Source organism: Lactuca virosa, chromosome 9 (assembly GCF_052849685.1).
Source record: "Lactuca virosa cultivar CGN04683 chromosome 9, Lactuca_virosa_CGN04683_v6, whole genome shotgun sequence".
In the NCBI taxonomy this organism is placed as follows: Eukaryota; Viridiplantae; Streptophyta; class Magnoliopsida; order Asterales; family Asteraceae; genus Lactuca; species Lactuca virosa.
In genome coordinates, this window is record NC_136434.1 from 81,570,412 (window position 1) to 81,583,355 (window position 12,944).

At 35.2% G+C, this 12,944-nt stretch overlaps 1 protein-coding gene across 2 annotated transcripts; it reads left to right on the forward strand.

The window, feature by feature from the left end:
- The first annotated feature begins 6,841 nt into the window (after positions 1–6,841).
- LOC145135509 (rho GDP-dissociation inhibitor 1-like) lies at positions 6,842–9,146 on the forward strand. 2 transcript variants are annotated; one of them, XR_013719858.1, is made up of 6 exons: positions 6,842–7,232; positions 7,425–7,491; positions 7,804–8,022; positions 8,097–8,221; positions 8,328–8,524; positions 8,956–9,146. XR_013719858.1 is itself a non-coding variant. In XM_079069774.1 (5 exons), exons 1-5 carry the CDS (start codon positions 7,008–7,010, stop codon positions 8,403–8,405), a joined length of 714 nt encoding a protein of 237 aa, XP_078925900.1. In that variant the 5' UTR covers positions 6,842–7,007; the 3' UTR covers positions 8,406–8,607. The 2 variants fall into 2 exon arrangements, 1 of the variants encoding a protein (XP_078925900.1); XM_079069774.1 differs by lacking the exon at positions 8,956–9,146 and having other exon boundaries at positions 8,328–8,607.
- The last annotated feature ends 3,798 nt before the right edge of the window (positions 9,147–12,944 follow it).

Sequence of the window (12,944 nt, forward strand, 5' to 3'; positions counted from 1 at the left end):
AGGTGATCGTTGAGCCGATTTTCGGAGCAGAGATTTATTCAGCTTGCATTCCGATTGAGAGTTGAGTTTTCTTCACTGTACCCATGGGTCGAAGGCACCAATGCCGGCCCACTAGATTATTTATCCTGGTTAGCATAGTATTATGCTATTTTGTAGTTGTTTAGTATATCCGTATGATTATCTGTACTTTCTGGCTCTATGTTTATGTTTATCTGTTGCATATTTCGACATATTGTGTTGGTTGAGGTGGTCCAACTTTATGATATAGGCCAAGACACCCGGGGACGACCGGATAGGTTGTAGGCCCTTCGAGGTGGTCCAGTCACGCCGACAGCCCGTAGAGCGGTCCATATAGGCTGTAGGCCCTGCAAGGCGGTCCATTCATGCTGGCTGCTCATATTTGTATTCTTGTTTGCTATGTGGTGTGATGGTACTTTGGGGGAACTCACTAAGATTTGGCTTACAATTTTTAGTTTATCGTTTTAGGTACTTCTTAGGATCGTGGGAAAGCAAAGGCGTGATCATGCACAACTTCCTGTTTTATGTCACTGGGTCCTGGGAAAAATCTGATTTGAAATAATGCTTTTGAAACAATGGCTCTTTTTGTAAACAATGTTGATTAATGGTTGATTTTGAAAATTTCAAATTTCTTTGATTTTTAGAGTGTTATAGTTAGAGATTTAAAGGCTTATAACAAATTGATTTTACTGATGGAACTATTCCTAAACCTCTTAATGATCCCATTAAAGAGTCTAAACGGGAACGCGCTAATGCTATTACATGTTCTTGGATTCTTGGATCTATTTCTGAAAATTTGTATGCTAATCATGCCTGCTCTGAAAGTGCGCATCATATATGGAATGAATTGTCTGAAACTTATCATAAAACGGATGGTTCTATTATTTTCATTGTTCATCAAAATATTAATTCGCTCACTCAGGGCAATCTGTCATTGCCTGATTATTTTAGCAAACTTGATTCTTATTGGAAAGAATTTGATGGATTAACTAATCTTACTGAGTGTACTTGTGAAGCTGCTAATAGTTTTAAAAATCATTCAAAACTTATGAAATTAATGCAGATTTTGAGTGGGTTAGATGAGTCCTATAACCAAGTTAAAAATCACATTTTATTAATGGAACCTCTTCCTTCAATTAAAACTGCTTTCTCTTTAGTGTCTCGTGAGGAATCTAATAAAAGACATAGTTCCAATTCTTTGAACTCCAGTTCTAAAACTTCGTCTTCCGCTTTTGTGTCTAAACTTGTTGATCATAAAAGGTATAAACCTAAAGGTCAAATACCACAGTGTAAAAGCTGTGGTCTTAAAGGTCATTTTGTAGACAAATGTTTCAAGATAATAAGATATCCAAAGGACTTTAAGCCAAGGTCTAAAGTTAACAGTAAAAACAAAAGTTTTTCTAGTAATTCAACTTCTATTTTTCAGACTGAATTCTCTGGGTCTAGAACTAATGATAACAGTAATGATTGTCATTTTTTGACTAATGAGCAATATGCTAAGTTTCTCAGTCTCATTGGTGAAAATAAGCAAGGGTTGGATGAGACATCGGTCAATGCCAACACGGCAGGTATTTCATGTAACTCTTTTCTTAATACTAGTTGTCATAAGTGGGTTGTTGGCTCTGGAGCTAGTCAACATATGATTAGTTCTGAGTTACATCTTCAAGATTCTGTTGATGTGTCTAGATTAAACCTAAGGGTTAGTCATCCAAATGGTTTATCTGCTCAAATTAATAAAACTAGGAACATGCAACTGTCAAATGCCCTTACTCTGTTTGATGTATTTGTTGTTCTTGATTCAATATTAATTTGTTGTCTATTTATAAGTTGTGCAAATACAACAAATGTGAAGTTGTTTTTAATGAACATAACTTTCATATTCAGGATTCACAGTCCAAAGGGATGGTGGAGACTGGTAATCAATCTGGGGGCTTTATTATCTTGATCCCTATATTTCAGGTAATAAGTCCTTTATTTCAAAAAATGTTGTTGTTTCTCTAAGTTTACTTGGCACAGTAGACTTGGTCATCCTGTTGATCAAGCCATAAACATTCTCAAAAATAAACTTAGTTTTAATAATGTTTCTTTACCTCCTTGTGAGGGTTGTCATAAATCTAAGCAGACTAGGGATGTTTTTCATAATAGTCTTCATGTTACTAAGGTTCTTGCTGAGCGTATTCATCTAGACGTGTGGGGACCATATCTGATTGAGTGTGTAGGTGGTTTTAGGTTCTTCTTGACTGTTGTGGATGGCTTCACTAGGGCTACTTGGATTTTTCTTCTTATGTCTAAGGAACAAGTTTTTCAAAATTATGTTACATTTTTTAACATGATAAAAAATCAATTTCAAGTTGTTATTAAAACCATAAGGACTGATAATGGAACTGAATTTATAAATTTTCGTTTTAAATCTTTTAATGATGATAATGGGATTGTTCATCAGACTTCTTGTGTTTACACTCCACAACATAATGGAGTTGTGGAGAGGAAACACATGCACATTCTTAATGTTGCAAGATCTCTGATGTTTTAATAAGGAATTCCATTAAAGTATTGGGGTGATGTTATTCTTACAACAATGTTTTTGATTAATAGAACTTCTTTTTCTGTTTTGAAAGGCTCATCTCCCTATGAATTGGTTTATAAAAAGTCTCCTAATTTTGATAATCTTTGTGTTTTTGGCTGTTTGTGTTTTTCTACTAACTTAAATAATAATGATAAATTTTCTGCTCGTTCTGAAAAGTGTGTTTTTATGGGTTACTCTTTATAAAAGAAAGGGTATAAAGTTTTAAGTCTTGATTCTAATTCCTTGTTTTGTTTCCATGGATGTTAAATTCTATGAGTCTGTTTTTCCGTTCAGAATGCAAAGTCGTGTTTTTGGTAAGACTAGTGATGGTTCTAGTGGGATTGATCCATTTTCCTATGATTAACCTTTACATTCTGAAAACTTTTTTGATGATGGTTTTTCTAATAGAACGTAGATACTGGATCATCAGTTAGATGGTGCTATTTCTCCTTTGAACCTTAATGGAACAGGTCCTACAGAAGGAATTACAGATATTAGGTTAGGGTTTGAAGGGTCCAATGTGCCTTTATCTGATGGGTCGGGTCCTAGTTCTGCTGATTCTCCTGACTCTCCTAGTTCTCCTGCCAGGATTGAGGAAAGTAGTCATTTAGAAGGTAAATATGTTATAGAAGGTAAATATAAATATGACAATAGAAAAACACTTAATTACTCTAATTTATCTTCTAATAATAAGCTTTTTGTTTCCAATCTTGATAAAACTGTTGAACCTCAGTCTTAATATGAGGCTTCCCTTAATCTTGAATGGGTTAAGGCTATGAATCAAGAAATGGAAGCGTAGTATAGGAATAATACATGGATAACAACTGGTTTACCTAAAAATAGAAAGCCTATTAGTTGTCGTTGGATTTGCAAAATTAAATATAAGGCCAATAGTGAAACAGAGAGGCATAAAGCTCGTCTTGTAGATAAAGGTTATAACCAAAGGGATGGCATTGACTATGAGGAGACTTTTTCTCCTGTAGCCAAAATTGTTACTATTCGTGTGGTTATTACCTTAGTTGTTAACTATGGTTGGAATTTGTATCAGTTTGACATAAACAATGTTTTTTATATGGTTCTCTTGAAGAGGATGTCTGTATGGTTTAACCTCCTGGATATCACAGTAAAAATAACAATAGAGTTTGTAAGTTGTTAAAGTCTTTGTATGGTTTAAAGCAGGCTCCATGTAAGTGGAATGAAAAGTTAAGTAATTCTTTAGTTAGTTTTGGTTTTAAACAGAGTTATAATGATTACTCTATGTCTATTAAAGTTTCTAGAAATGTGGCTATAATATTGTTGGTATATGTAGATGATATCATTATTACTGGAAATTGTGAGTCTGAAATCACCAAAGTAAAAGTTTTTTTTGAAATTCTCAGTTTCTTATAAAAAATTTGGGAAAATTAAAATATTTTTTAGGTATTGAAGTTGTGGATGTTCCAAATGGTGTTTGTTTATCTTAAAGAAAATATTGTTTGGATTTACTTCAGGACTTTGGTATGCTAGGTTGCAAACCTATTAAGACTCCTCTTGAGTAAAATATTGTTTTTGATAATAACAATGATGTTTTATTGGAGAATATAAGTGACTTTCAGAAACTTGTTGGAAAACTTATTTACCTTACGATTACTAGACCAGATATTGCATACTCTGTTCAAGTCTTAAGCCAATATATGCATAAACCCACTAAAGCTCTCTGCAAGTAGGGCTGTTCAGTATTTGGATAAAACCGAATTGTCCAATAGAACAATTTGGATTAGACTATTTGGTTCGGATATTCGGATTTTTGGATTGGTTTTCGACAAAACCAAATTATTATTTTGGATTTTGGATTGGTTATGGTTTATAAAATATGAACTGAATAGTCCAAGAAAACCGAATAACAATTTATTATTTATTTATTTTTAATATATATCTATAATTATTTATTAGTAATTTTGTAATTTATTTTTTATAATAGGTTCAAAAAGTTTCACCTAATAAAAAATATTAATATGCGTTTTTTCTCAAAAAAAATTTATCTATAAAATATTAAAATATAATATACCTTCATAATAGTTGCTTATAAAATTTCAAATCGTAACTAAATAATTTGTTTTTTCTTCTTGTGTAAAATTCCGTAATATTATAATTATATTTCGTTTTAAAATGTTTTAGTTTTTAAAAACCGAATTATAAAAACCGATCCAACCGAATTGTAATCGGATCGGATTTAAATTTAGTTTGGACTATTCGGATCCATGTTTTGAAAACCGAAATCAATTTGGATTCACTTGATTGGATTGGATCAAACCGATCCATCCAAACGAACACCTTTATCTGCAAGTTGCAATGAGATTGTTAAGGTATCTTAAACTCAGCCATGGTAAAGGTGTTAGTTATTTGAAGTCTCAATTTGATTATCTTTTGTTAAAAGGCTATTCAGATGTTGATTGGGCTAAGAGACTTTTATCTAAAAGTCTGTTAGTGGTTATGTGGTTTATCTCGGTGATTCTCCTATCTCTTGGAGAAGCAAGAAGCAATCTGCTATATCTCGTTCATCCATAGAGTCTGAATATGAGGCTTTGGGTTCATTGTCTTGTGAATTAATTTGGCTTTGAAAATTTTATATGATATTGGTTTTAAGAGTGTTGTTCCAGTAAATATATATATATATATATATATATATATATATATATATATATATATATATATATATATTTTACAATGATTCTGTCATTAAATTGGCTATGAATCTTGTTTTTCATGATAAGACCAAACATTTCGAAATTGATGTTCATTTCATAAGAGAAAAAATTGTAAAAGCAATGGTTAAATTGGTTAAGATTCGTTCTTCTAATCAGGTTGCAGATATATTCACCAAGTCTCTTATGTCTTCACAACATGAGATTCTTAATGATAAACTGTGTTTGATTGATCTTTTTTCTTCTAAAGAATTGTTTTCAAAAGGTTATTTTTAGGGGAACTGTTAAAATAAATAATATTTTTTATATAATCAAACTAACATATTGTTATCTTTTATAATTTGGATATATTTTGTAGTGTTTGTGGTTATAAGGTTGTGCAAGTTTATTTATGAAGTGTTGAGGGGGCTGGATGTATATATCACGAATTCCTCCGGGTTTACACGTGGATCTTAGGATCCGGTATGACTCGGGTACTTAAGGCTTAGATGACTGAAGTTGGATTCATTATTCACTCGATCAGTTTGCTTTCACTCTTGTTCTCTATCAGTTCACATATTAAGATTAGGGTTTGTTCTAGGATTTGTAACAAGCTTTCATCTATTCTTGTAGATATGTTAGATTAGGTTGAGGGTTTCGTTTTGAAAGTAGAATAGGATTATTGTACTGAGGTTTCTATGTAAGTACATGAAAACTACCTGTCTGTTAATCCTCAAATGATATAATAGATGGTGATGTTGGGAAATTGTGTTTTTAAACATGTCAAACCCCATTACTGTTGTGGCTGTGTGTGACGTTGATGTGCAAGCTCCGGTGAAGGTTTACTGGCACAAGAATGAGGAGTGTTTAGTTACTTTAGTAGACAACATGGTAGCATTAAACAAAGAAGAAAGCTACGTTTTTCTTAGAGTACCATGCAGTTGCTTGTGCTTATTGGCTGAGGTCTCAATTGTACGTTCTGGCTAAAGAAAACAGAAACCAGAATCTGTATTTGCAATTAATGCTCTTCATTATGTTTTGGGTGGGTTATAGCCTATAGACATGGCTGTTGTACGTGAGCTAGCCATATGTTGATTTAATAATATTTGTAGAAATTGTAAGGTATGTGCAATTTGCGTTATGCTGTGCACAAACAGAAGAAGTCAAGAGGGTATCTTTCATCTCTAATTATCAACTCAATGCTAGGCTGTCTAATGTATTGAGTTTCCCCTAAAATCGTGGTCTCATATTCGTGGAAGATAGTGCACCTTAGTGACCTTCATGATCTCTCTCTTCCCCATTATTCTTTTCAGTAGATAATATTCTCAAGATCATCACAATTCACATGTGACATGACCAATATTCCCTCTCTTTGTGCTTCAAATTATCAAACATAAAAAAATCTTTCTCTCATCTCTCTGGTTTTACCGTGTCTTATCTTGTTGGAAGGATGATGGGTACATTTCCTTTAGGATTTATTATCCTTTTCCAAATTTTTTGACCCAAAAACAAAACTATCTGTTTTTAAATATTCCATGTTCAATATTTTAATAACAAAGAGCTTGTGGTTCACCACCCACATTATTCTTTCCCGTATAGACCTATAAAGCCATACAGTCTTTGTACGTTCATCATTGGTCTTTATTCTTTGGCAATTTAAGATCTTTAGTATTTGTCTGTTTTCATTATAACACCATTAATTGTTGAATGGAATTCCCTACGAGCTGTTAATAGTACATATCGTTTCAAGTTCCAAAGCCATGGGATTTGTTGAAAAACAGGAGAGTAACGATCATAAAGACCAAAATATCGAAAACTCAGGAGCTGATGTAGAGGTTGAAGATTCTGCTTGGGTAGCGAAGATTGATAGGAACATGAGCCAGAGCTCTGTAAGCATAATAGAAGACGAAGAAGATGAAGATGTTCAAGGGAAGATAGAAATCGGCCCTCGACGCACCCTTAAAGAACAGTATGAAGCGGACAAGGTTAGTTCATTTCCTTTTCTTTTCATGTTGTTAACCATTGAACAATGTTCCGGACATATGAAGAATTATTAGAGTTTCGCAATATGCATTGATCAATTGTAATCGCTTAAAGTAACTTCATTTTTTCAGTTTTCTTGTACCGGAATCAAAGTTTTTACCTCTAAAACTTGTGTCTTAATGATGAGTATGTAGGACGATGAAAGCTTGATGAGATGGAAAGAACAACTTCTTGGAGCTGTGGATATTAACGCTGTTGCAGGTAAATTCATTAAAAAAAAAGTTCCTAAATTTAATGCTTTGATTTGAGTATGTTGTTAAAAATTAGATTGTGAAGGACATATAATGATGTCTAGGCCACTTAGTGTCGCAAAACAAGTCCTACCACAAGTATCAAGAAACATTATTCGATCACTTTTCTTGTATGAAGATGATTCTCGTATGAAAAATATTGTTTTTGTTGAGCAAAAAAAATTGTTAAACCTATTAATTTGTTTTGCTTAAAAGAAAAAATTCTATTTTAGTTTTTGTTTCTGATAGTCTTTATATTGCTCGGATGCTATTATTGTTGCAGAAACTCTAGATCCAGAAGTCAAGATTTTGAGCCTTGCTATTGTATCTCCTGGTAGACAGGATTTGGTTCTTCCAATTCCTAATAATGGAAAAATCAAAGGAACATGGTTTACGCTTAAAGAAGGAAGTCGTTACACTATCAAATTCACTTTTGAAGTTCATAACAACATTGTGTCGGGCCTCAAGTACACCAACACTGTTTGGAAAACTGGTCTCAGAGGTATGTTCCATTTCTACACACGTATCGTCTATTGTTACATAATCTTGCACAGTCGACTGACATGTTCTATACAGTTGACAAGACGAAAGAAATGATTGGCACTTTTAGTCCTCAACAAGAGCTTTATACCCATGAAATTCCTGAAGATACCACCCCTTCTGGCATACTTGCTAGAGGATCATATTCTGCCAAAACTAAGGTAACGAATTTCAGGTTTCAGTCTTTTCTCAAATAAGTAGGCACATTACATACCTCCTAGAATCTTCTAACAACTTTTTTTTTCTGGTTCTTTCTATCTTTTGTAGTTCGTTGATGACGATAATAAGTGTTACTTGGATTTGAACTATACATTCGACATCAGAAAAGACTGGCAATTGTCTTGAAGTCTTTAGATCGAGATAATGTTAACTTGGTGCCTGTTTTAGATCTTAAATCACAAATGAGCAAATCAAAGTTTTTCATTGCTGAATTTATTGACCATCACGAAAATGCAATAACTAAGGTTGGGCATTTTTATCTAGATGATAAATGCAATGTAAAATTGTATCCGATATATGCCAATTTCATGTGTTTAGTTGAACCTAATTAATTCCAAAAAAAAAAAAAAAAAAAAAAAAAAAATCCGAGTTTATTTGGGATCATTCCTCATATATCTCAAGCTATGAAGTAGTAAATTTTGAAAATCTTCTTTTTCTTTTCCATGCATGGACTTTAATTGTCATCGAAAGCAAACTCTTTGGTTTATTCCTTTTGTACCTAAATTTCTTTTGCTCTGAATTGGTACCTAGCTTGGATGCCTTATTCTTTGCTTAATAATCGTTATTAATTTGTAAAACCGTATTCACATGTAATCTTACATTTTATAAAGAAACCTCAAAACCTTGATCTTATTCCTGAAATACAATTTACATAATGATGTGACCTTGTCTCCAGGCGATGTTCTTCACTAATCTTGATTACTCCGGTGAACCTGCAAGGCCAAAACAGGGAGGAACCGTCAACCGTTCTCCGGGAGGGGATACCGGGAAAACGCTCTGACGGTCAAGTCAGTGGATAGACTTGGATTGTTTAGGGATTAATTAGGAGAGAGCGACTTATTTTTCCGGGCACTGGAGGAGGTCTTTTATACTGAGGTTTCCTGCCACTCCGTATGAGACAATGGCGTCAGACCCGACAGGATCGGGCGCGCTGATTGGGCAATCGTGCTCCTCGTTCTGTCAGAGTTAACGATTGGTTCAGGTGGTAATGCACTGAACATCCCCCTTGTCGTCTGGAGTTGTTATGCTTTGTCGCGGAGTAGAAGGCGCCCTTGGCGGGACCAGGCTTTCTCCACGGGCGCCCTGCACTTAGGGGCGCCTGCGGGCGCGAGGTTTCGTTGGGCTTGCTATATTAAGTGTGGGTCTGCCTTAGGAAGTTCTTTGGTGCGTCTAAGCGCGACTCCTGACCCGTGATGGGGGCACGTCATCAAGTCCCCTAGCCTAGTAGTCGTAGCGTTGCTAGACTAGATATGATGTTCTGGACTTAACTGCTTTGTACACGCATTGAGTTCTGATTCAATCGACGCTTCAATTTTTCCGGCGACATGACCGCCCATTATGATAGTCAGTTACATCATTGCGTCAGGGATTTTAAATATCCCGCCTTTCCTTATTCTTTATAAGGGTGAGGATCCTCTTTATCGGTTTAACCTTTTCCTCTTGTCTTTCCTTCTTCTTCCATCAAGGTTTCCTTTATTTTCTTTTCTGCTTCGATGGCTGCTCAACCTGGTGTTACTCCTTCTGATGCCGAATTTAAGCTTCTCAGTGACGCTTATGGATTTTCCTCGACTGATGGTATGGAATTTTCGGCGACTGACTCAATGATTCTTTCCACTCCTGCTAGCAAGGTTGGCATCTACCTGAAGACTTTTGACGCTGGTCTACGCCTTCCTCTCACTGACTTCCAATAGGAGCTTCTTCAGAAGAACGACTGTAGTATTCAAATGCTTACCCCGAACGTTGTTAACAAAATGGTGGCGTTCGAGATGATCTGTTGGGCCAATGGTGTGCTTCCTGATTCCTTTGTATTCAAGTTCTTTTTCCGGTTTAGTGCTACTGGTGACAAGTATATGTTCTTCGCTCGACGCGATGGTCATGTCTTGGTTCCTGACGGCAAAACCCCCAAGAATTTGCAGGACAAATGGTTGTAGGTCAAATAGGATCAAGTTGGCCGTGGGCACTACCGAGCAAATAACTTCTCCGATGTTACTCAAAAACGGTTTCCCCATAATCACGCTACTGTTGATCTTCTGAAGACCATCGAGGTCGTGCCTGAGGAGTACACTAAGTATTTAATGTAAAATGAATGTTCTGAGCCCAACAAATACACTAAGTATTTAATGTAAAATGACTGTTCTGAGGCCAACAAATACACTAAGTATTTAATGCGCAAACAATACACTAAGTGCTTTAAATCTTGTCAGATTGTGCGCGAAGTCATCCTCAATCTCTTTTATTTATTTTAATCTTAAATATTACGATAAAATTCGAACAAATATTACATTTTATTTACCGCATATAATGGTATATTAGTAACAAACAAAAAAAAAGAAACTGAGGTGGAATGAAATTTATTTTTTGCTACATCATAATTCAGGAATTTCATTATAAACTGTATAGAGTTAAAATATATTATAAAGTATAATATATTTAATATTTATATAAAAACTAATTATAAAGGTTGGACGTCACAAATAAAAATAGTGGGTTAAAAATGTGGGTATTAAACAAAAAGGCAGATGCATCAGTGTTATGCTATTAGTCAACTGGGTGTTGAGAACGTGTTATTATATATTATGACACTCAAAATGTTCATCTCATCATCCTAATCACACTTTTGGTGTTATAACACTCAATGTGAAAATGAGCAACACCAAATAACATGTGATAACACCTACCGTTTTTTTTTTATAATTTTTTTATGTTTTTAATTTCTACTTTTCTAATTTTTTTTATTTTTTTTTTTTAATTTTCATAATATTTATAAAAAAACATATAAATTAATAAATCATTATTAAATTAACTACTAAATTAAACATATCATTCTAAAACCAAAAACGACATTACAAAGCAAAAAAAAAATTACCAAAATCATATAGTAGTCCTAATAATTTAAAAAACTTAAAACTGATACATTATTCGTCGCCCAAATATTTCCGCTTGATCTTTGCCTTCACTTTTCGGAGCACTGTCGCTTGTCTCGGTGGCATATTATCCTCGCTAGTTTGAAGAATTGTCAAATCCTTCGTAATGCGATCTTTCTCGGCTTCTCGACGAAGGAACTCCAATGCTCACATTGCAAGTAATATCTTCTAATTGTGATCTCGTTGTGGGCGTCAAATCTCTATTTCAGTTCTCCGTGCTCACGAAGTCTACTTCCGCTTTCCTCCGCATGTCGTTGAGCCCCCCTCGCTTTGTCGCGCCCCATCGGTCGTCCAGGCGGGGATATCTCTTTGATATCGTTGAGTTTGTCCGGTAGCTCATCCGTGTCCGCATTGAGGTCGATGTTCGTGCGTGCGTCCGAAACGTCAACCGAACCCAAGCCGCAAGACATCTTAGATTGTTGTTCTGAAAATGTGTCTGTTTTATTCCATTTAGGTCGTCCTTAACCATCTCCCAAATCTTTTCGTGCTTGAAAACATGACCCGTCTCGAGATGATATTGGTCCCTCGCTGCTCTAAAAACATCAAAATCAGTCGCACCACTTTACTTGTGCGAGGAAAGTTTGTTGTAGATGAAATTAAACTTGGTGCACTTCCTACTTATTTGAGTCCACTTGCTCCTCAACATATCGTGATAGCGATGATTTTCATCCTTCTTCAAAATAGTCCGAAATTTGTCGATCACAATTTCCCAAAAAGCGACTTTTTTCATATTGTTTCCCTGAGTTAGGTTTTTTGATGTCCCGCACCACGACACCGCCAAAGCGTATTCTTCATCCGCAGTCCACCATGTTGGAGGTTCTTCGACCGATTGCTCCACCGCGACCGCTTTCCCTTTCCTTTTTGCTCTCCATTTGTTGTCCCTTTTTTTCTGACTCCCCTCCGCTTGCATCTCAGCATCTGTTTCTTGCGTGGGTGGTGGTTGTGTGGTATTTTGTTGCATAGTAACGAATGTGTTGAAAATGTTTTGTGGAAAGGTTGTAGGGAATTGTGGTGGGGTAAGGCATAATCGAAAAAGTTCCCGGAAAATGGAAGTTGTGGTGAGCTTTGCGAGTTGAAGATGTTCGTGTACGCCTCATATTGTGCAAAACTGAGAGGAGGGGATGTTTTTGTGTTTGGAGGAGGAGTGTTGGGGTTTTGATCCATAGTGATTGAATGTGAATTTGGTTGAGTTGTATGAACTAAGATGAGTGAAATAGGTTGAATGTGTAGGTAAAAATTTAAAGTTATATGTGTATATATATTGGAGTTCAAATGTAATTTTTTTTAACTACTTGACCGTTGTGAAACGGTTGAAAAAGCGACCGTTCCTCGCAAAATGTCTGCCATTTCTTCCCATTGTCACTGTATGTCACACCCCGAAACCGATGGCGGAAACGTTCCGGGGCGGAGGACGTCATGTGTAGCATCACAACCAATGAATAACAGCAATCATAGCAACACAACCATTACAATGAATACTTAAATAAAATGTTTACATCAGTTGAAACTTTGTCTGAAACTTTGTTTGAATTACATCCAATAGTTTTGTATAGTATAAACATAAAACTCTTATTGCTCCAGTTCCTTGAAAATCCAGCAAGTACCTGTCTACTGATTTCCTGAGAATACAAGCAGTTTGAAAGAGTATCAGCATAAAGCTGGTGAGTTCATAAGCGGTGGTTTGTAGTGAAAATCGTTGATGAGTTCGGAAAATATTTGTATAGTTTCAAGAAAATCCGAT

What these genes read in the sequence shown, in the direction of transcription:
- LOC145135509 (XM_079069774.1), top strand. Translation starts at nt 7,008, where the DNA reads ATGGGATTTGTTGAAAAACAGGAGAGTAACGATCATAAAGACCAAAAT. An exon ending in TTGGAAAACTGGTCTCAGAG is followed by an intron (nt 8,023 to 8,096) that starts GTATGTTCCATT and finishes TGTTCTATACAG; the next exon opens with TTGACAAGACGAAAGAAATG. An exon ending in CATATTCTGCCAAAACTAAG is followed by an intron (nt 8,222 to 8,327) that starts GTAACGAATTTC and finishes TATCTTTTGTAG; the next exon opens with TTCGTTGATGACGATAATAA.